Genomic DNA, 24,057 nt, shown 5'->3' with positions numbered 1-24,057 from the left:
AGAGGAGAGAGAGAGAGAGAGAGAGAGAGAGAGAGAGAGAGAGAGAAGAGAGAGAGATAGAGAGAGAGAGAAAGACAGAAGGGTGAGAGAGAGAGAGAGATAGATGCAGAAATAGGGAAGTACATAGTTGTAAGAGTGCAAAGTGTGAGTGAGAGTGAGAGGGAGGGGGCAGAGAGAGAGAAAGTACAGAATGAACAGAGAGAGTTGTAGACACCTGTAGACACCTGGACCAACCTGGAGAGAACACAACAAGATGAATAGCCTGCTGATAGTCATCCTCCTCTCCTTCACGACAGGTAATAAGCTTGTTATAACTCTCTATAACAATGTAATAACATCCAGTTAGTTTTCTAATAAAGGCTGCTACTACAGATAAGGAAACACTATGGTGTGTGTGCGTGCGTGCGTGCGTGTGTGCGTGCGTGTGTGTGTGTGTGGTTAATGTGATGCCACTGGTGTAGGAATCCTAACCATAAGTACATTAGTATTTCAAAACACTAAACCAAGAGGAATATAAAATATATTTTCTCTTGTCTGATTGACAGGTTGTTTGAGCTCCTTCAAAGTGACAGGATACTCTGGAGGAACTGTCATCATCTACTGTCATTATTCCACAGAAGAAAGAAGTAATGAGAAATATTTCTGTAAGGGACCAAAGTGGACTTATAGTTGTGATATGAAAATAACTACTCTGAGGAAGAATAACTGGAAGCACAGAGGTAGATTCTCTCTGTATGACATCACTGGAGAAAACTACTTCAAGGTGATCATCAGACAACTGACAGACAAGATGAAGGGACCTACTGGTGTGGAGTGGACAAACCTACTATACCTGACAGTTATACCGAGGTAGAGCTGGATGTGAAGGAGGGTGAGAGACTTTTACTTTAACTTTATAAAATGAATTTAGCTACATATGTTATTACATGGTCAGTACCACTAGTCAATGAAGTCAGTCTATAATATTAGACTAAGGTTGTGATGTGTGTTTCTATTGACAGATGACTGCTGTGAGAAGTCAGTCTATAGTATTAGACTAAGGTTGTGTTGTGTGTTTCTATTGACAGATGACTGCTGTGAGAAGTCAGTCTATAGTATTAGACTAAGGTTGTGTTGTGTGTTTCTATTGACAGATGACTGCTGTGAGAAGTCAGTCACAGAGACGGCCTATCTGGGAGGAGAAGCTACCATCAGATGTAACTATCCAGAGGACCATGAGGACAGCATCAAGTATTTCTGCAAGGAAAGCAATGACTTCAATACCTGTATTTATATGATCTTTGCTTACCAGACAACTGCAAAAGCTGGTCGTTTCTCTGTGTCTGACAACACAGGAGAGAAATCCTACACAGTGACCATCAGTGACCTGACTGAAGATGATACTGGAACATACTGGTGTGGAGTCGTAACTAGTTACATTTCACTGATTACACAGGTACAACTGCATGTTACAGGTAAGTGACCATTTCTACAAGTGTAATATTTCAGCGAAGGTATCAAAACACTTGACATGTCATTGACAGACTGGAGGGACATCTTATCTATCATAATCTGTAAAGACGACTGAACAGGTTTATGTCATTCGCAGATTGGAGGGACGTCAAACAAATCAATGTGACTGGACAGGTGGGGGAGACTGCCAGGTTTACTTGTAAATATCCAGACGACAATAAGAGTAATGAGAAGTTCTTCTGTAAAGGGGACAGTCCTTTAATCTGTGAAGATAAATTAAGAACTACATTACAAAATGAAGTTGTGTATGAAGGCAGGTTTTCCCTGAGGGATAACCCCAGAATATCAGTCTTCACAGTGTACATCAAAGAGCTGAGACCAGAGGATTCTGGGACATATTGGTGTGGATCTGATAGAAGGTGGAGACCTGCAGACTACACTAGATGTATCCTCTCTGTGGGTCAGTGGATCAACTCTTTACATCAGTGGTGGCTGGTGGGAGGAGATATTGGAGGACGGGCTCATTGTGAAGGCTGGACTGGAACGGAGGTCCGATACTCTTCCATCCATTCCATTCCAGCCATTAGGATGAGCCGATCCTCCTATTTCTCCACCAGCGCCCTCCTCTGCTTTCCATGCTGTACACCTGCAGTAACTATGGAACTACACTGTAGCTATGTTGTCAGACAATGTAAATAATATATAGCCATAAAATAGCAATCACATCTAGAACCTTCTGAAATATGTTGTTATTAAAAGTTATTAACTGTTATTAATTGTCAACAACCAGTTTAGTGAAATGTAGCATTGAACTAAACATGTTATCAGTAGTAGTTGTTCAGTGGTTGACAGCAGGCAGTCAGTGTGTTAGTGGAGGCCGGGTGGGTCTGTGTGTTTGTAGTGGTGTGAAAAGACATTGGACCAGAACACTGTAACTTCCTCTATAATAACTGTGTGTTTCTATATCTGTCTCAGTATCACTAAGCAGTCATGTGTTCAAGATATAAAACCACAAGTTTCAGTAGGAATGTCATCATGAAACCTGCAGTTGTCATCAGAGAGAGAGAGAGAGAGAGAGAGAGAGAAAGAGAGGGAGGGAGAGAGACAGAGAGAAAGAGAGACAGAGAGAGAGAGAGAGAGAGAGGGAGGGAGAGAGAGAGAGAGAGATGAAAAGAGTGATGAGCATAAGAGAGATAGAGGGAGATATGGTGAGCTAAAGGAGAACTAACACACTTCAACAGAAACAAGAGGAACCTTCCTGTCTTTACATCTGTCTGTCTAGAGAGGAAAGTTACAACAACATGTATCATGCACTGTATCTATCTCTAAATGTTTTCAGTGGCACCAACCATCACTATCAGAACAACAACACAACTACAGCACTTCCAGCCCAACCACAACCACCTTCATATCACCATCATCATCATCATCATCAATCAACGGATCTGGTAAATACACTTTTACAAATTCAAATGGTTAGTGTTAGACATGTCTATATGTAGTATTATGATATGAGGGTAGGTTAGTGTTAGACATGTCTGTATGCAGTGGTATGATATGAGGGTAGGTTAGTGTTAGACATGTCTGTATGTAGTGTTATGGTATGAGGGTAGGTTAGTGTTAGACATGTCTATATGTAGTATTATGATATGAGGGTAGGTTAGTGTTAGACAGAAATAAGCATGCCCCTTTCAAGAAATTTAGAACCAGGAACAGATATAGCCCTTGGTTCTCCCCAGACCTGACTGCCCTTAACCAACACAAAAATATCCTGTGGCGTTCTGCATTAGCATCGAACTGCCCCCGCGATATGCAACTTTTTAGGGAAGTTAGAAACCAATACACACAGGCAGTTAGAAACGCCAAGGCTAGCTTTTCAAACAGAAATTTGCTTCGTGCAACTCCAACTCTAAAAAGTTCTGGGACATTGTAAAGTCCATGGAGAATAAGAACACCTCCTCCCAACTGCCCACTGCACTGAGGATAGGAAACTCTGTCACCACCGATAAGCCCACTATAATTGAGAATTTCAATAAGCATTTTTCTACGGCTGGCCATGCTTTCCACCTAACTACCCCCGACTGCATTCAACAGCACTGCACCCCCACAGCTACTCGCCCAAGCCTACCCCATTTCTCCTTCTCCCAAATCCATTCAGCTGATGTTTCTGAAAGAGCTGCAAAATCTGGACCCCTACAAATCAGCTGGGCTTGACAATCTGGACCCTTTCTTTCTAAAATTATCTGCCGAAATTATTGCAACCCCTATTACTAGCCTGTTCAACCTCTCTTTCGTGTCGTCTGAGATTCCCATAGATTGGAAAGCAGCTGCTGTCATCCCCCTCTTCAAAGGAGGGTGACACTCTTGACCCAAATTGCTACAGACCTATATCCATCCTACCCTGCCTTTCTAAGGTCTTCGAAAGCCAAGTCAACAAACAGATTACCGACTATTTCGAATCCCACCGCACCCTCTCCGCTATGAAATCTGGTTTCAGAGCTGGTCATGGGTGCACCTCAGCCACGCTCAAGGTCCTAAACGACATCATAACTGCCATCGATAAGAAACAATACTGTGTTGCCGTATTCATTGACCTGGCCAAAGCTTTTGACTCTGTTAATCACCACATCCTCATCGGCAGACTTAGTAGCCTTGGTTTCTCAAACGATTGCGTCGCCTGGTTCACCAACTACTTCTCTGACAGAGTTCAATGTGTCAAATCAGAGGGCCTACTGTCTGGACCTCTGGCAGTCTCTATGGGGGTACCACAGGGTTCAATTCTTGGGCCAACTCTTTTCTCTGTATACATAAATGATGTCGCTCTTGCTGCTGGTGAATCTCTGATCCACCTCTACGCAGACGACACCATTCTGTATACTTCTGGCCCTTCTTGGACACTGTGTTAACAACCCTCCAGACGAGCTTCAATGCCATTCAACTCTCCTTCCGTGGTCTCCAACTGCTCCTAAACACAAGTAAAACTAAATGCATGCTCTTCAACCGATCGCTGCCTGCACCTGCCCGCCCATCCAGCATAACTTCTCTGGACGGTTCTAACTTAGAATTTGTGGACAACTACAAATACCTAGGTGTCTGGTTAGACTGTAAACTCTCCTTCCAGACTCACATCAATCATCTCCAATCCAAAGTGAAATCTAGAATTGGCTTCCTATTTCGCAACAAAGCATCCTTCACTCATGCTGCCAAACATACCCTGGTAAAACTGACCATCCTACCAATCCTCGACTTCGGCGATGTCATTTACAAAATAGCCTCCAATACCCTACTCAACAAGCTGGATGCAGTCTATCACAGTGCCATCCGTTTTGTCACCAAAGCCCCATATACAACCCACCACTGCGAGCTGTATGCTCTCGTTGGCTGGCCTTCACTTCATAATCGTCGCCAAACACATTGGCTCCAGGTCATCTACAAGACCCTGCTGGGTAAAGTCCCCCCTTATCTCCGCTCACTGGTCACCATAGCAGCACCCACCTGTAGCAGTATATCTCTCTGGTCACCCCCAAAGCCAATTCCTCCTTTGGCCGTCTCTCCTTCCAGTTCTCTGCTGCCAATGACTGGAACGAACTACAAAAATCTCTAAAAATGGAAACACTTATCTCCCTCACTAGCTTTAAGCACCAGCTGTCAGAGCAGCTCACAGATCTCTGCACCTGTACATAGCCCATCGTTAATTGAGCCCAAACTACTACCTCTTCCCTTACTGTATTTATTTTATTTATTTTGCTCCTTTGCACCATATTATTTATATTTTAACTTTTAACTTTCTTCAAACTACAAATCTACCATTCCAGTGTTTTTCTTGCCATACTTTTATTTACTTTGCCACCATGGCATTTTTTTGCCTTTTACCTCCCGTATCTCACATCATTTGCTCACATTGTATATAGTCTTATTTTTTCTTCTGCATCATTGATTGTCTGTTGTTTACTCCATGTGTAACTCTGTGTTTTTGTATGTTGTCGAACTGCTTTGCTTTATCTTGGCCAGGTCACAATTGTAAATGAGAACTTGTTCTCAACTTGCCCTACCTGGTTAAATAAAGGTGAAAATGAAAAAAATAAAAAAAATAGTGGTAGACATGTCTGTATGTAGTGTTATGATATGAGGGTAGGTTAGTGGTAGACATGTCTATATGTAGTATTATGATATAGGGTAGGTTAGTGGTAGACATGTCTGTATGTTAGTGTTATGATATGAGGGTAGGTTGATGTTAGACATGGTCCTGTATGTAGTGTTATGATATGTGGGTAGGTTGAGATGTTAGACATGTCTGTATGTCGTGTTATGATATGAGGGTAGGTTAGTGTTAGACATGTCTGTATGTAGTGTTATGATATGAGGGTAGGTTAGTGGTAGACATGTCTGTATGTAGTGTTATGATATGAGGGTAGGTTAGTGTTATGATATGAGGGTAGGTTAGTGGTAGACATGTCTGTATGTAGTGTTAAGATATGAGGGTAGGATTAGTGGTAGACATGTCTGTATGTAGTGTTATGATATGAGGGTAGGTTAGTGGTAGCCATGTCTGTATGTAGTGTTATGAATAGAGGGGTAGGTTGGTGTTGGACATTGTCTGTATGTAGTGTTATGATAAGAGGGCTTTAGGGTTTTAGTGGTTAGTGGTAGACCATGTCTCTAATGTAGTGTTATGATATGAGGGTAGGTTGTAGGAGTAACATGTCTGTATGTAGATGTTATGATATGAGGGGTAGGTTAGTGGTAGACCATGTCTGTATTGAAGTGTTATTGATATGAGGGTTAGGTTACTGTCCTAGACATGTCTGTATGTTAGGTATGATATGACGGGTAGGTTAGTGGTTGACTATGTCTGTATGTACATGTCTGTATGTAGTGTTATGCTATGATGGGGTAGGTGTAGATGTTATGATATGAGGGTAGGTTAGTGGTAGACATGTCTGTATGTAGTGTTAAGATATGAGGGTAGGTTAGTGGTAGACATGTCTGTATGTAGTGTTATGATATGAGGGGAGGGTAGTGGTAGGCATGTCTGTATGTAGGGTTATGAATGAGGGGTAGGTTGGTGGTGGACATGTCTGTATGTAGTGTTATGATATGAGGGTAGGTTAGTGGTAGACATGTATGTATGTAGTGTTATGATATGAGGGTAGGTTAGTGGTAGACATGTCTGTATGTAGTGTATGATATGAGGGGTAGGTTAGTGTAGACATGTCTGTATGAAGTGTTATGATATGAGGGTAGGTTAGTGGTAGACATGTCTGTATGTAGTGTCATGATATGAGGGTAGGTTAGTGGTAGACATGTCTGTATGTAGTGTTATGATATGAGGGTAGGTTAGTGGTAGACATGTCTGTATGTAGTGTTATGATATGAGGGTAGGTTAGTGGTAGACATGTCTGTATGTAGTGTTATGATATGAGGGTAGGTTAGTGTTATGATATGAGGGGTAAGTTAGTGGTAGACATGTCTGTATGTAGTGTTATGATATGAGGGTAGGTTAGTGGTAGACATGTCTGTATGTAGTGTTATGATATGAGGGGTAAGTTAGTGTTAGACATGTCTGTATGTAGTGTTATGATATGAGGGGTGGTAGACATGTCTGTATGTAGTGTTATGATATGAGGGGTAGGTTGTAGTGGTAGACATGTCTGTATGTAGTGTTATGATATGAGGGTAGGTTAGTGTTATGATATGAGGGTAGGTTAGTGGTAGACATGTCTGTATGTAGTGTTATGATATGAGGGTAGGTTAGTGGTAGACATGTCTGTATGTAGTGTAATGATATGAGGGTAGGTTAGTGGTAGACATGTCTGTATGTAGTGTTATGATATGAGGGTAGGTTAGTGTTATGATATGAGGGTAGGTTAGTGTTAGACATGTCTGTATGTAGTGTTATGATATGAGGGGTAGGTTAGTGGTAGACATGTCTGTATGTAGTGTTATGATATGAGGGTAGGTTAGTGTTATGATATGAGGGTAGGTTAGTGTTAGACATGTCTGTATATGGTGTTGATATGAGGGGTAGGTTAGTGGTAGACATGTCTGTATGTAGTGTTATGATATGAGGGTAGGTTAGTGTTAGACATGTCTGTATGTAGTGTTATGATATGAGGGTAGGTTAGTGGTAGACATGTCTATATGTAGTATTATGATATGAGGGTAGGTTAGTGGTAGACATGTCTGTATGTAGTGTTATGATATGAGGGTAGGTTAGTGGTAGACATGTCTGTATATAGTGTTATGATATGAGGGTAGGTTAGTGGTAGACATGTCTGTATGTAGTGTTATGATATGAGGGTAGGTTAGTGTTATGATATGAGGGTTGTAGTGTTATGATATGAGGGGTAGGTTAGTGTTATGAGATGAGGGTAGGTTAGTGGTAGACATGTCTGTATGTAGTGTTATGATATGAGGGTAGGTTAGGGTAGACATGTCTGTATGTAGTGTTATGATATGTGGGTAGGTTAATGTTAGACATGTCTGTATGTAGTGTTATGATATGAGGGTAGGTTACTGTTAGACATGTCTGTATGTATGTTATGATATGAGGGTAGGTTAGTGGTAGACATGTCTGTATGTAGTGTTATGATATGAGGGTAGGTTAGTGTTATGATATGAGGGTAGGTTAGTGGTAGACATGTCTGTATGTAGTGTTATGATATGAGGGTAGGTTAGTGGTAGACATGTCTGTATGTAGTGTTAGATATGAGGGTAGGTTAGTGGTAGCCATGTCTGTATGTAGTGTTATGATATGAGGGGTAGGTTGGTGTTGGACATGTCTGTATGTAGTGTTATGATATGAGGGTAGGTTAGTGGTAGACATGTCTGTATGTAGTGTTATGATATGAGGGTAGGTTAGTGTTATGATATGAGGGGTAAGTTAGTGGTAGACATGTCTGTATGTAGTGTTATGATATGAGGGTAGGTTAGTGGTAGACATGTCTGTATGTAGTGTTATGATATGAGGGGTAAGTTAGTGTTAGACATGTCTGTATGTAGTGTATGATATGAGGGGTAGGTTGGGGTTGGACATGTCTGTATGTAGTGTTATGATATGAGGGTAGGTGTATAGTGGTAGACATGTCTGTATGTAGTGTTATGATATGAGGGTAGGTTAGTGTTATGATATGAGGGTAGGTAGTGGTAGACATGTCTGTATGTGTGTTATGATATGAGGGTAGGTTAGTGGTAGACATGTCTGTATGTAGTGTTATGATATGAGGGTAGGTTAGTGGTAGCCATGTCTGTATGTAGTGTTATGATATGAGGGTAGGTTACTGTTAGACATGTCTGTATGTAGTGTTATGATATGAGGGTAGGTTAGTGGTAGACATGTCTGTATGTAGTGTTATGATATGAGGGTAGGTTAGTGTTATGATATGAGGGTAGGTTAGTGGTAGACATGTCTGTATGTAGTGTTATGATATGAGGGTAGGTTAGTGGTAGACATGTCTGTATGTAGTGTTATGATATGAGGGTAGGTTAGTGGTAGACATGTCTGTATGTAGTGTTATGATATGAGGGGTAGGTTGGTGTTGGACATGTCTGTATGTAGTGTTATGATATGAGGGTAGGTTAGTGGTAGACATGTCTATATGTAGTGTTATGATATGAGGGTAGGTTAGTGGTAGACATGTCTGTATGTAGTGTTATGATATGAGGGGTAGGTTAGTGGTGAATGTCTGTATGAAGTGTTATGATATGAGGGTAGGTTAGTGGTAGACATGTCTGTATGTAGTGTCATGATATGAGGGTAGGTTAGGGTAGACATGTCTGTATGTAGTGTTATGATATGAGGGTAGGTTAGTGGTAGACATGTCTGTATGTAGTGTTATGATATGAGGGTAGGTTAGTGGTAGACATGTCTGTATGTAGTGTTATGATATGAGGGTAGGTTAGTGTTATGATATGAGGGGTAAGTTAGTGGTAGACATGTCTGTATGTAGTGTTATGATATGAGGGTAGGTTAGTGGTAGACATGTCTGTATGTAGTGTTATGATATGAGGGGTAAGTTAGTGTTAGACATGTCTGTATGTAGTGTTATGATATGAGGGGTAGGTTAGTGGTAGACATGTCTGTATGTAGTGTTATGATATGAGGGGTAGGTTAGTGGTAGACATGTCTGTATGTAGTGTTATGATATGAGGGTAGGTTAGTGTTATGATATGAGGGTAGGTTAGTGGTAGACATGTCTGTATGTAGTGTTATGATATGAGGGTAGGTTAGTGGTAGACATGTCTGTATGTAGTGTTATGATATGAGGGTAGGTTAGTGGTAGACATGTGATGTAGTGTTGTTATGATATGAGGGTAGGTTAGTGTTATGATATGGGGTAGGTTAGTGTTAGACATGTCTGTATGTAGTGTTATGATATGAGGGGTAGGTTAGTGGTAGACATGTCTGTATGTAGTGTTATGATATGAGGGTAGGTTAGTGTTATGATATGAGGGTAGGTTAGTGTTAGACATGTCTGTATATGGTGTTATGATATGAGGGGTAGGTTAGTGGTAGACATGTCTGTATGTAGTGTTATGATATGAGGGTAGGTTAGTGTTAGACATGTCTGTATGTAGTGTTTGATATGAGGGTAGGTTAGTGGTAGACATGTCTATATGTAGTATTATGAGATGAGGGTAGGTTAGTGGTAGACATGTCTGTATGTAGTGTTATGATATGAGGGTAGGTTAGTGGTAGACATGTCTGTATATAGTGTTATGATATGAGGGTAGGTTAGTGGTAGACATGTCTGTATGTAGTGTTATGATATGAGGGTAGGTTAGTGTTATGATATGAGGGTATGTTAGTGTTATGATATGAGGGTAGGTTAGTGTTATGATATGAGGGTAGGTTAGTGGTAGACATGTCTGTATGTAGTGTTATGATATGAGGGTAGGTTAGTGGTAGACATGTGTATGTAGTAGTGTTATGATATGTGGGTAGGTTAATGTTAGACATGTCTGTATGTAGTGTTATGATGAGGGTAGGTTACTGTTAGACATGTCTGTATGTAGTGTATGATGAGGGTAGGTTAGTGGTAGACATGTCTGTATGTAGTGTTATGATATGAGGGTAGGTTAGTGTTATGATATGAGGGTAGGTTAGTGGTAGACATGTCTGTATGTAGTGTTATGATATGAGGGTAGGTTAGTGGTAGACATGTCTGTATGTAGTGTTATGATATGAGGGTAGGTTAGTGGTAGCCATGTCTGTATGTAGTGTTATGATATGAGGGGTAGGTTGGTGTTGGACATGTCTGTATGTAGTGTTATGATATGAGGGTAGGTTAGTGGTAGACATGTCTGTATGTAGTGTTATGATATGAGGTAGGTTAGTGTTATGATATGAGGGGTAAGTTAGTGGTAGACATGTCTGTATGTAGTGTTATGATATGAGGGTAGGTTAGTGGTAGACATGTCTGTATGTAGTGTTATGATATGAGGGGTAAGTTAGTGTTAGACATGTCTGTATGTAGGTTATGATATGAGGGTAGGTTAGTGTTATGATATGAGGGTAGGTTAGTGGTAGACATGTCTGTATGTAGTGTTATGATATGAGGGTAGGTTAGTGGTAGACATGTCTGTATGTAGTGTTATGATATGAGGGGGTAGGTAGTGGTAGACATGTCTGTATGTAGTGTTATGATATGAGGGTAGGTTAGTGTTATGATATGAGGGTAGGTTAGTGTTAGACATGTCTGTATGTAGTGTTATGATATGAGGGGTAGGTTAGTGGTAGACATGTCTGTATGTAGTGTTATGATATGAGGGTAGGTTAGTGTTATGATGAGGGTAGGTTAGTGTAGACATGTCTGTATATGGTGTTATGATATGAGGGGTAGGTTAGTGTAGACATGTCTGTATGTAGTGTTATGATATGAGGGTAGGTTAGTGTTAGACATGTCTGTATGTAGTGTTATGATATGAGGGGTAGGTTAGTGTTAGACATGTCTGTATGTAGTGTTATGATATGAGGGTAGGTTAGTGGTAGACATGTCTGTATGTGTTATGATATGGGGTAGGTTAGTGGTAGACATGTCTGTATGTAGTGTTATGATATGAGGGTAGGTTAGTGTTAGACATGTCTGTATGTAGTGTTATGGTATGAGGGTAGGTTAGTGTTAGACATGTCTGTATGTAGTGTTATGATATGAGGGTAGGTTAGTGGTAAACATGTCCGTATGTAGTGTTATGATATGAGGGTAGGTTAGTGGTAGACATGTCTGTATGTAGTGTTATGATATGAGGGTAGGTTAGTGGTAGACATGTCTGCATGTAGTGTTATGATATTAGGGTAGGTTAGTGGTAGACATGTCTGTATGTAGTGTTATGATATGAGGGTAGGTTAGTGTTAGACATGTCTGTATGTAGTGTTATGATATGAGGGGTAAGTTAGTTGTAGACATGTCTGTATGTAGTGTTATGATATGAGGGTAGGTTAGTGGTAGACATGTCTGTATGTAGTGTTATGATATGAGGGTAGGTTAGTGGTAGACATGTCTGTATGTAGTGTTATGATATGAGGGTAGGTTAGTGGTAGACATGTCTGTATGTAGTGTTATGATATGAGGGTAGGTTAGTGGTAGACATGTCTCTATGTAGTGTTATGATTTGAGGGTAGGTTAGTGGTAGACATGTCTGTATGTAGTGTTATGATATGAGGGGTAGGTTGGTGTTATGATATGAGGGTAGGTTAGTGTTATGATATGAGGGGTAAGTTAGTGGTAGACATGTCTGTATGTAGTGTTATGATTTGAGGGTAGGTTAGTGTTATGATATGAGGGTAGGTTAGTGGTAGACATGTCTGTATGTAGTGTTATGATATGAGGGTAGGTAGGTTAGTGGTAGACATGTCTGTATGTAGTGTTATGATATGAGGGTAGGTTAGTGTTAGCATGTCTGTATGTAGTGTTATGATATGAGGTAGGTTAGTGTTATGATATGAGGGTAGGTTAGTGTTAGACATGTCTGTATGCAGTGTTATGATATGAGGGTAGGTTAGTGTTAGACATGTCTGTATGTAGTGTTATGATATGAGGGTAGGTTAGTGGTAGACATGTCTGTATGTAGTGTTATGATATGAGGGTAGGTTGGTGGTAGACATGTCTGTATGTAGTGTTATGATATGAGGGTAGGTTAGTGTTAGACATGTCTGTATGTAGTGTTATGATATGAGGGTAGGTTAGTGGTAGACATGTCTGTATGTAGTGTTATGATATGAGGGTAGGTTAGTGTTATGATATGAGGGTAGGTTAGTGTAGACATGTCTGTATGTAGTGTTATGATATGAGGGGTAGGTTGGTGTTATGATATGAGGGTAGGTTAGTGTTATGATATGAGGGTAGGTTAGTGGTAGACATGTCTGTATGTAGTGTTATGATATGAGGGGTAGGTTAGTGGTAGACATGTCTGTATGTAGTGTTATGATATGAGGGTAGGTTAGTGGTAGACATGTCTGTATGTAGTGTTTTGATATGAGGGTAGGTTAGTGGTAGACATGTCTGTATGTAGTGTTATGATATGAGGGTAGGTTAGTGGTAGACATGTCTGTATGTAGTGTTATGATATGAGGGGTAAGTTAGTGTTAGACATGTCTGTATGTAGTGTTATGATATGAGGTAGGTTAGTGGTAGACATGTCTGTATGTAGTGTTATGATATGAGGGGTAAGTTAGTGTTAGACATGTCTGTATGTAGTGTTATGATATGAGGGGTAGGTTAGTGGTAGACATGTCTGTATGTAGTGTTATGATATGAGGGTAGGTTAGTGTTATGATATGAGGGTAGGTTAGTGGTAGACTGTCTGTATGTAGTGTTATGATATGAGGGTAGGTTAGTGGTAGACATGTCTGTATGTAGTGTTATGATATGAGGGTGGGTTAGTGGTAGACATGTCTGTATGTAGTTTTTTGATATGAGGGGTAGGTTAGTGGTAGACATGTCTGTACGTAGTGTTATGATATGAGGGTAGGTTAGTGGTAGACATGTCTGTATGTAGTGTTATGATATGAGGGTAGGTTAGTGTTATGATATGAGGGTAGGTTAGTGGTAGACATGTCTGTATGTAGTGTTATGATATGAGGGTAGGTTAGTGTTATGATATGAGGGTAGGTTAGTGTTAGACATGTCTGTATGTAGTTTGATATGAGGGTAGGTTAGTGGTAGACATGTCTGTATGTAGTGTTATGATATGAGGGTAGGTTAGTGGTAGACATGTCTGTATGTAGTGTTATGATATGAGGGTAGGTTAGTGTTAGACATGTCTGTATGTAGTGTTATGATATGAGGGTAGGTTAGTGTTAGACATGTCTGTATGTAGTTTATGATATAGGGTAGGTTAGTGGTAGACATGTCTGTATGTAGTGTTATGATATGAGGGTAGGTTAGTGGTAGACATGTCTGTATGTAGTGTTATGATATGAGGGTAGGTTAGTGTTAGACATGTCTGTATGTAGTGTTACGGTATGAGGGTAGGTTTAGTGTTAGACATGTCTGTATGTAGTGTTATGATATGAGGGTAGGAGTTTGTAAACATGTCTGTATGTAGTGTTACATGAGGTAGGTTAGTGGTAGACATGTCTGTATCTAGTGTTATGATATGAGGGGTAGGTTGGTGTTATGATATGAGGGTAGGTTAGTGTTATGATATGAGGGGTAGTTAGTGTTAGACATGTCTGTATGTAGTGTTATGATATGAGGGGTAGGTTAGTGGTAGACATGTCTGTATGTAGTGTTATGATATGAGGGTAGGTTAGTGGTAGACATGTCTGTATGTAGTGTTATGATATGAGGGTAGGTTAGTGGTAGACATGTCTGTATGTAGTGTTGATATGAGGGTAGGTTAGTGGTAGACATGTCTGTATGTAGTGTTATGATATGAGGGTAGGTTAGTGTTAGACATGTCTGTATGTAGTGTTATGATATGAGGGTAGATTAGTGTTAGACATGTCTGTATGTAGTGTTATGATATGAGGGTAGGTTAGTGTTATGATATGAGGTAGGTTAGTGGTAGACATGTCTGTATGAGTGTTATGATATGAGGGTAGGTTAGTGTTATGATATGAGGGTAGGTTAGTGTTATGATATGAGGGTAGGTTAGTGGTAGACATGTCTGTATGTAGTGTTATGATATGAGGGTAGGTTAGTGGTAGACATGTCTGTATGTAGTGTTATGATATGAGGGTAGGTTAGTGGTAGACATGTCTGTATGTAGTGTATGATATGAGGGTAGGTTAGTGGTAGACATGTCTGTATGTAGTGTTATGATATGAGGGTAGGTTATGGTAGACATGTCTGTATGTAGTTATGATATGAGGTAGTTAGTGGTAGACATGTCTGTATGTAGTGTTATGATATGAGGGTAGGTTGTGGTAGACATGTCTGTATGTAGTGTTATGATATGAGGGTAGGTTAGTGGTAGACATGTCTGTATGTAGTGTTATGATATGAGGGTAGGTTAGTGGTAGACATGTCTGTATGTAGTGTTATGATATGAGGGTAGGTTAGTGGTAGACATGTCTGTATGTAGTGTTATGATATGAGGGTAGGTTAGTGGTAGACATGTCTGTATGTAGTGTCATGATATGAGGGTATGTTAGTGTTAGACATGTCTATATGTAGTGTTATGGTATGAGGGTGTTCAGTGGTAGACATGTCTGTATGTAGTGTTATGATATGAGGGTAGGTTAGTGGTAGACATGTCTGTATGTAGTGTTATGATATGAGGGTAGGTTAGTGTTATGATATGAGGGTAGGTTAGTGTTATGATATGAGGGTAGGTTAGTGTTATGATATGAGGGTAGGTTAGTGGTAGACATGTCTGTATGTAGTGTTATGTTAGGGTAGGTTAGTGTTAGACATGTCTGTATGTAGTGTTATGATATGAGGGTAGGTTAGTGGTAGACATGTCTGTATGTAGTGTATGATATGAGGGTAGGTTACTCTTAGACATGTCTGTATGTAGTGTTATATGAGGGGTAGGTTAGTGGTACATGTCTGTATGAAGTGTTATGATATGAGGTTAGGTTATGGTAACATGTCCTGTATGTAGTATCATGATATGAGGGTAGGTTAGTGGGTAGACATGTCTGTATGTAGTGATATGATATGAGGGTAGGTTAGTGTTATGATGAGTAGGTTAGTGTTATGATATGAGGGTAGGTTAGTGGTAGACATGTCTGTTGTAGTGTATGATATGAGGGTTAGGTTAGTGGTAGACATGTCTGTATGTAGTTATGATATGAGGGTAGGTTAGTGGTAGACATGTCTGTATGTAGTGTTATGATATGAGGGTAGTTAGTGGTAGACTGTCTGTATGTAGTGTTATGATATGAGGGTAGGTTAGTGGTAGACATGTCTGTATGTAGTATATGATATGAGGGTAGGTTAGTGGTAGACATGTCTGTATGTAGTGTTATGATATGAGGGTAGGTTAGTGGTAGCATGTCTGTATATAGTGTTATGATATGAGGGGTAGGTTAGTGGTAGACATGTCTCTATGTAGTGTTATGATATGAGGGTATATTAGTGGTAGACATGTCTGTATGTAGTGTTATGATATGAGGGTAGGTTAGAGTAACAGTAGGTTTGTCTAATCGTTTACGTAACAGTGTGTGTGTGGGGTGTGTGTGGGGTGTGTGTGTGTGTGTGTTCCAGGTACCTCAGTGGTCATCATGGTGTCTGTTAGTCTGGTAGTGTTACTGCTGGTGATCAGCCTGATCATAGTCTACAGATGGAAATACAACAAGGTCACAGGTGAGAAACACACACACACACCACCACCACACACACCACACACACACACACACACCAACACACACACACACACACACACACACACACACACATAGCTCTATATAAAGAGCAAGTTCCCCTTTTTTAAATATTTCATTTACTTTTCAAAGAAATGTATTTGCATAATAGCCATGTCATCATTGTCCCTGGTTTAGAAGCATAAACAGTCACTGAGGAGTGTCTAACCCCTGATGTATTCTGGTGGAAGTGCATCTCTCTCTCTCTCTCTCTCTTTCCTACTCTCTTCTCTCCCTCCCTCCGTCCTCTCTCTCACTTCCTGTCTATCTCTCATCCTCTCTCTCCCTTTTTGTCTCCTCTACCCTCTCTCTCTCTCTGAGTGATGTGTGGTGTGTGTTCCACAGAATCTGTCTCTTCAACACACAGGTGAGTCCAGACACAGGAAACAACGAAGGGGTCAGTGTATTTTGGTTGTTTGTTTTGTGTCTGAGTGATGTCATTGAGTGATGTCATTGAGTGATGTCATTGAGTGATGTCATTGAGTGATGTCATTGAGTAATGTGTTGAGTGTGTTTGTGAGTGTCATACTATTATCTCCTCTCCCTTTTCTCTCCTCCCTCTTCTCCAGGGTTTCATGGTGACGGTGACTATGAAGAGATAAAGGAGAGCCCCCCTACAGTCCGACTCAGGTGCTGCGAATGACCACCATCTACGCCACCGCCAACTTACCTACAAGCCACTCTGAGTCTCTCCACCACGACCGCGTCAACTTCCACAAGAACCCCAGCTGCCCAACGAAGCAAACCTGCCAACCCTCACTAAAGATGGCAGCTGCTCCAATGAGGCCACCGCTTGCCATTGCTAAAGAGGGCACTTCATCATGTGGACTATGTACTGTGAACTTTGGTCAAAGCCCCGCCTACTCTACTGTTCAATCATCCACACAGCTCCTCTGAGGCTCCTCCCATCTACTCCACAATCGCAAAACCCAGACACTTGAGTCACTTGCAACCAATCACAAGGATACATACACTCAACTGGCGACCAATCACTAGAGACACATTTTAACTATATGCGCTGACCTCTATTTTTAGGCAAATTTCTCTTTAACTTTTTTTTGCCTCTCTCTCACGGTCTCTGTCAGTCTCTTTCTCTCTCTCTCACGGTCCTCTGTCAGTCTCTTTCTCTCTCACCGGTCTCTGTCAGTCTCTTTCTCTCTCTCTCACGGGTCTCTGTCAGTCTCTTCTCTCTCTCTCACGGTCTCTGTCAGTCTCTTTCTCTCTCTCTCCACGGTCTCTGTCAGTCTCTTTTTCTCTCTCTCTCACGGTCTCTGTCAGTCTCTTTTTCTCTCTCTCACGGTCTCTGTCAGTCTCTTTCTCGCTCTCGCTTCACGGTCTCTGTCAGTCTCTTTCTCTCTCTCTCACGGTCTCTGTCAGTCTCTTTCTCTCTCTCTCACGGTCTCGTCAGTCTCTTTTTCTCTCTCTCACGGGTCTCTGTCAGTCTCTTTCTCTCTCTCTCACGGTCTCTGTCAGTCTCTTTTTCTCTCTCTCACGGTATCTGTCAGTCTCTTTTTCTCTCTCTCACGGTCTCTGTCAGTCTCTTTTTCTCTCTCTCACGGTCTCTGTCAGTCTCTTTTACTCTCTCTCTCTGCGGTCTCTGTCAGTCTCTTTTACTCTCTCTCTCTCTGCCGGTCTCTGTAGTCTCTTTCTCTCTCTCGCTAACGGTCTCTGTCAGTATCTTTTTCTCTCTCGACTCACGGTCTCTGTCAGTCTCTTTCTCTCTCTCTCCACGGTCTCTGTCAGTCTCTTTCTCTCCTCTCTCACGGTCTCTGTCAGTCTCTTTTACTCTCTCTCTCTCTCACGGTCTCTGTCCGTCTCTTTTACTCTCTCTCTCTCTGCCGGGTCTCTGTCAGTCTCTTTCTCTCTCTCTCCACCGGTCTCTGTCAGTCTCTTCTCTCTCTCTCAACGGTCTTCTGTCAGTCTCTTTCTCTCTCTCTCACGGTCTCTGTCAGTCTCTTTTCTCTCTATCGCTCACTGTCTCGTCAGTCTCTTTTTCTCTCTCTCTCACGGTCTCTGTCAGTCTCCTTTTTCTCTCTCTATCACGGTCTCTGTCAGTCTTTCTCTCATCTCTCTCAATCTCCCTGTTCCTCTCAGACAGTGAGTTTGCATGTCTTGCCCTGGTGAGCGGAGGTTTCACTGCTGGCAATTTAGGAGCCTGGCGGCGAACGCCGAACCACCCTGCTCAAAACTGACAGCGAATCTCGATAAAGGCGGTGGAGTCAACAACTCAGTTTAAGTTGTTCTATTGGTTTACTGAGACTCTCAGTAGCTTTGTCTGTATGTGATGACATCATTCTATAGGGGAGTTGGGTTGTAGAGGAGGGATGTTTCTTTGTTCAGAAACTCATCTGTTGAGTTGCTAATTTATAAAGACTGTATTTGGATCAATTAAATGTCAGAAAAAAAGTTATAAAATATATTGATGTTTACTTTCACTATATTGTGTTCCTCCTCTGCTCAAACAACTTTAACTTAGAACAGAGAAGTTAACAGTTTTAAGACTTAGTCACCTACAGGAAGATGAGTTCTCTGGGTGGTTTTAGAAGTCTAACCTCTGGCCGGTTGAACCAGTTCAACTCTGCAGCACACAGACTGGAGCCACGAGGTCACTACGTTAAATCATCAGGATGTGTAGGATAATGCCCACCCATTCCACCACCACCATCACTATACTCATCTCCTGACATGCAGAGAGAAAGAGACTGTTCATTTTGATTGTTTCTTTCACTTTTGTTTATTATCTACTTCACTTGCTTAGGCAATTTGTTTCCCATGCAATAAGCACTTCAATTGAAATTGAGCGAGAGCGAGACAGAGGACAGACAGATAGACTCTCTGCTTTGGCATGTAAGCATGTTTCCCATGCCAATAAATCCATTTTAATTTAATTTAATTTAAAGACAGAGAGAGACAAAAGGACAGAGACAAAAAGACAGAGAAGAGGAGAAGAGGAGAGACAGAGACAGAGGAGAGGGGCTGGGGTGTCAGATGAGGAGGAGCTTTCAATTAGGAAGACAGAGCGTTTCAGAAACACCCTGCTGTCACAGTGTGTAGCTGACAGAGACGTGTGTGGACCTGTGTTAGCTGGTAGTATATTAAGTAAGTTTACCAGTATAGTTACTGTGATAGTAAAAGACTTTAACAGTATAGTAACTGAGGAGTAATTGTCCAGAATGAAGATACTCCATATTGTCTCCTGCTGTTCTCCTCTCAGGTGAGTTCTGTCTGTCTGTCTGTCTGTCTGTCTGTCTGTCTGTCTGTCTGTCTGTCTGTCTGTCTGTCTGTCTGTCTGTCTGTCTGTTCTGTCTGTCTGTCTGTCTGTCTGTCTGTCTGTCTGTCTGTATCAGTTTCCATAATACTGTGTGGATCATATAGTACATATAGAACAAGATATGTATTTGTCAATAAGGAGCCAGAAAGTTGTACAGTTCTGAGTTTGTTTTTCACATGTACCTTATGATAATGCACTGAAATTAAAATGTTTGATATGTTGGTCTTTTACCTGGGTTTGTGCAGGGTTAATGTCAGGTTTGTGCAGGGTTCAAGTAAGATTTTAGCAGGGCTGAAGTAAGATTATTCAGGGTAAAGTATATCTCACAGGGCATCAGTTGTGACTGTACTGTGTATTTCTGTTGACAGCTCTGTGTGTTGTGGAGTCAGCTGTCATTAAGGAAGTGGTAGGAGGACAAGTCACTGTGGTCTGCTCATTCACATTGGCAGGAAACAACATCAAATACTTCTGCAAGGGGACATGTTCTGGTAAAGACATTCTGGTTGAAACTAAAGGGATTAAGTATGCATCTCAAGATAGCTACAGTATAGAAGACAAGGGAGATGTATTCTATGCGACCATCAAGAACCTGAGGAAGTCAGACTCTGGGAACCTACTGGTGTGGAGTGGACAGAACTATAAAGGACACATTCCAAGAGGTCGCGTCTCATAGTTACAGATGGTAAGTGAATACTAAATATACATTTTGTATCTAGTAATTCACTTCCTGACTTATTTCCTGACATGAAGTTTTTTCAATATTGGTGTTTATCTGTATTTTCTGTTGACTCACAGCTCCTCCCATTCCTACACCGTCACCACTCACCTCCAGACCCCATGTCTCCACAACCCTCAACAAACCTCTCTACAACATCCCCATACACCTCCACAACCCTCCCAAACCTCTCTACAACATCCCCATACACCTCCACAACCCTCCCAAACCTCTCTACAACATTTATGGCATCTGGGAGACATCAGTGCTGGTCCTTCACAGAGAAACAGGTATGATGGACCGGTCCCTTGCCATCATTCTATCACCTTCAGACAACTATAATATGCTGCTGTATAATTCTATCAGGTGATCAGATAATATCGCTATCTGTTAAGCACTGGACAAATCTCTCTCTCTTTCTCTGTCTCTCTCTATATATAATATATTTGTCTCTCTATCTGTCTGTTCTTCCTACCGGTTTAGGAAGGAGAAGGGTCTGAGAGGAATGTAATTATCTTGTATTTGTAGTTCTAGGTTTCCCAGTGGTCATCATGGTATGTGTGAGTCTGGCTGTGTTGGTTGTGGGACTGATCTTGTTACTGATCTACAAATGGAGGAGAGACAGGACATCCTCAAGTGAGTAACACTCATATGTATATTTATATGTATGTATGTACTGGACGAAAAGCGATACAGGAGCGCCAAGTCCAGGTCCAAGAGGGCTCCTAAACAGCTTCTATCCCCAAACCATAAGACTCCGGAACATCTAGTCAAATGGCAACCCAAACTATTCACATTGCCCCCCTCCCCTCTCCACACCACTGCCACTCTCTGTAGTCATCTATGCATAGTCATCACAGGAGTGATGGTTGCTGATAATGGGCCTCTGTACGCCTATGTAGATATTCCCTAAAAAGTATGCCGTTTCCAGCTACAATAGTCATTTACAACATTAACAGTCTACACTGTATTTCTGATCAATTTGTTATTTTAATGGACAAAAAATTTGATTTTCTTTCAAAAACAAGGACATTTCTAAGTGACCCCAAACTTTGAATATGTACCGTCTGTATGTATGTATGTACTGTATGTATGTATGTACTGTATGTATGTACTGTATGTATGTGCACGCAGGCATACAGTGGCATAGTGGAGTGTATACACAGCCTAGCAGACACTATTATATTCCCATGGCCTAATCCAAGTTAACACACATCTATTTTGTAGGCCTAATAACAATATAAAGGACTGAAAAATGTAATATTAGAAAATTATGTTTCCCCAAATGAAAACAAAAGTGCATAGCTGATGATATGGGGCTGCTGTGTTAAAAACGAAATGGCTTTTTCTTTAATCTGTTGATGTTTAGATAGTTTCAGTTGGAACTGGTTCTGTTAAACACCATTTTAACAGTTGATAGACAACTTTATCACTGTTACAAACTAGACTGTTCTCTTATTTAACAACAACCTTGTTGAAATAAAGAAGTCTCTGGTGTTTCATCATGACTTCATTAGTTGTCTTTCCATCAATTACACAGAACCAGTACTGTAACTAAAACCCATTTAACACTAATACAAGGGGTAGAGTACAGTTTATTAGACTACAGTATATTATGCAGTACCAGTACTGCAACTAAACCCATTTAACACTAATACAAGGGGTAGAGTACAGCTTATTAGCCTACAGTATATTATGCAGTACCAGTACTGTAACTAAAACCCATTTAACACTAATACAAGGGGTAGAGTACAGTTTATTAGACTACAGTATATTATGCAGTACCAGTACTGCAACTAAACCCATTTAACACTAATACAAGGGGTAGAGTACAGCTTATTAGCCTACAGTATATTATGCAGTACCAGTACTGTAACTAAAACCCATTTAACACTAATACAAGGGGTAGAGTACAGTTTATTAGACTACAGTATATTATGCAGTACCAGTACTGTCACTAACCCATTTAACACTAATACAAGGGGTAGAGTACAGTTTATTAGACTACAGTATATTATGCAGTACCAGTACTGTAACTAAAACCCATTTAACACTAATACAAGGGGTAGAGTACAGTTTATTAGACTACAGTATATTATGCAGTACCAGTACTGCAACTAAACCCATTTAACACTAATACAAGGGGTAGAGTACAGCTTATTAGCCTACAGTATATTATGCAGTACCAGTACTGTAACTAAAACCCATTTAACACTAATACAAGGGGTAGAGTACAGTTTATTAGACTACAGTATATTATGCAGTACCAGTACTGCAACTAAACCCATTTAACACTAATACAAGGGGTAGAGTACAGCTTATTAGCCTACAGTATATTATGCAGTACCAGTACTGTAACTAAAACCCATTTAACACTAATACAAGGGGTAGAGTACAGTTTATTAGACTACAGTATATTATGCAGTACCAGTACTGTCACTAAACCCATTTAACACTAATACAAGGGGTAGAGTACAGTTTATTAGACTACAGTATATTATGCAGTACCAGTACTGTAACTAAAACCCATTTAACACTAATACAAGGGGTAGAGTACAGTTTATTAGACTACAGTATATTATGCAGTACCAGTACTGCAACTAAACCCATTTAACACTAATACAAGGGGTAGAGTACAGCTTATTAGCCTACAGTATATTATGCAGTACCAGTACTGTAACTAAAAACCCATTTAACACTAATACAAGGGGTAGAGTACAGTTTATTAGACTACAGTATATTATGCAGTACCAGTACTGCAACTAAACCCATTTAACACTAATACAAGGGGTAGAGTACAGCTTATTAGCCTACAGTATATTATGCAGTACCAGTACTGTAACTAAAAACCCATTTAACACTAATACAAGGGGTAGAGTACAGTTTATTAGACTACAGTATATTATGCAGTACCAGTACTGCAACTAAACCCATTTAACACTAATACAAGGGGTAGAGTACAGCTTATTAGCCTACAGTATATTATGCAGTACCAGTACTGTAACTAAAACCCATTTAACACTAATACAAGGGGTAGAGTACAGTTTATTAGCCTACAGTATATTATGCAGTACCAGTACTGTCACTAAACCCATTTAACACTAATACAAGGAGTAGAGTACAGCTTATTAGACTACAGTATATTACACAGAACCAGTACTGTCACTAAACCCATTTTAACACTAATACAAGTAGTAGAGTACAGCTTATTAGCCTACAGTATATTATGCAGTACCAGTACTGTCACTAAGCCCATTTTCACACTAATACAAGGGGTAGAGTACCGTTTATTAGCCTACAGTATATTATGCAGTACCAGTACTGTCCACTAAGCCCATTTTTACACTAATACAAGAGGTAGAGTACAGTTTATTAGCCTCAGTATATTATGCAGTACCAGTACTGTAACTTAACCCATTTAACACTAATACAAGTAGTAGAGTACAGTTTATTAGCCTACAGTATATTATGCTGTACCAGTACTGTCACTAAACACCTTTTCACACTGCTGGATCTGATTGATTTTTTTCACATTTTCAATGTCAGTACAGTTCCAGGCTTCAGTTGAATGACTAACCAGGCCAGCCCAGTCCAGCTTGGCTCTGTAGTGGGAAGAGAGGTACTGTAGGAACTCAGAACACAAGAACACAAAGGTAGTTTACACACCATAGAACTAAGCTGACACTGAGCCATGCCAAGCCAAGCTCAGAGGAGTTGTCCTGGATACTCATGCTAGAAATGTTACTGTATCTAATATCTAGGCCAGCAGAGTAAAACATTGGTTTACCTGACTGAAAGATTGATCATTTA

At 40.6% G+C, this 24,057-nt stretch overlaps 1 protein-coding gene and 1 pseudogene across 1 annotated transcript; both read left to right on the top strand.

Annotated features, from left to right (window-relative positions):
• Positions 1-253: 253 nt before the first annotated feature.
• LOC115189208 (polymeric immunoglobulin receptor-like) lies at positions 254-1,621 on the top strand. Its single transcript, XM_029747875.1, has 4 exons — positions 254-296; positions 546-626; positions 764-871; positions 1,134-1,621. Exons 1-4 carry the CDS (start codon positions 254-256, stop codon positions 1,460-1,462), a joined length of 561 nt encoding a protein of 186 aa, XP_029603735.1. The 3' UTR covers positions 1,463-1,621.
• A 1,009-nt stretch (positions 1,622-2,630) lies between these two features.
• Positions 2,631-24,057, top strand: part of LOC115189210 (uncharacterized) — a 33,507-nt pseudogene continuing 12,080 nt past the window's right edge.

This window comes from Salmo trutta, unplaced genomic scaffold, assembly GCF_901001165.1.
Source record: "Salmo trutta unplaced genomic scaffold, fSalTru1.1, whole genome shotgun sequence".
Lineage (NCBI taxonomy): Eukaryota > Metazoa > Chordata > Actinopteri > Salmoniformes > Salmonidae > Salmo > Salmo trutta.
Note: the sequence above shows the minus strand (reverse complement) of the source record. Positions and strands in the feature narration are given on the sequence as shown.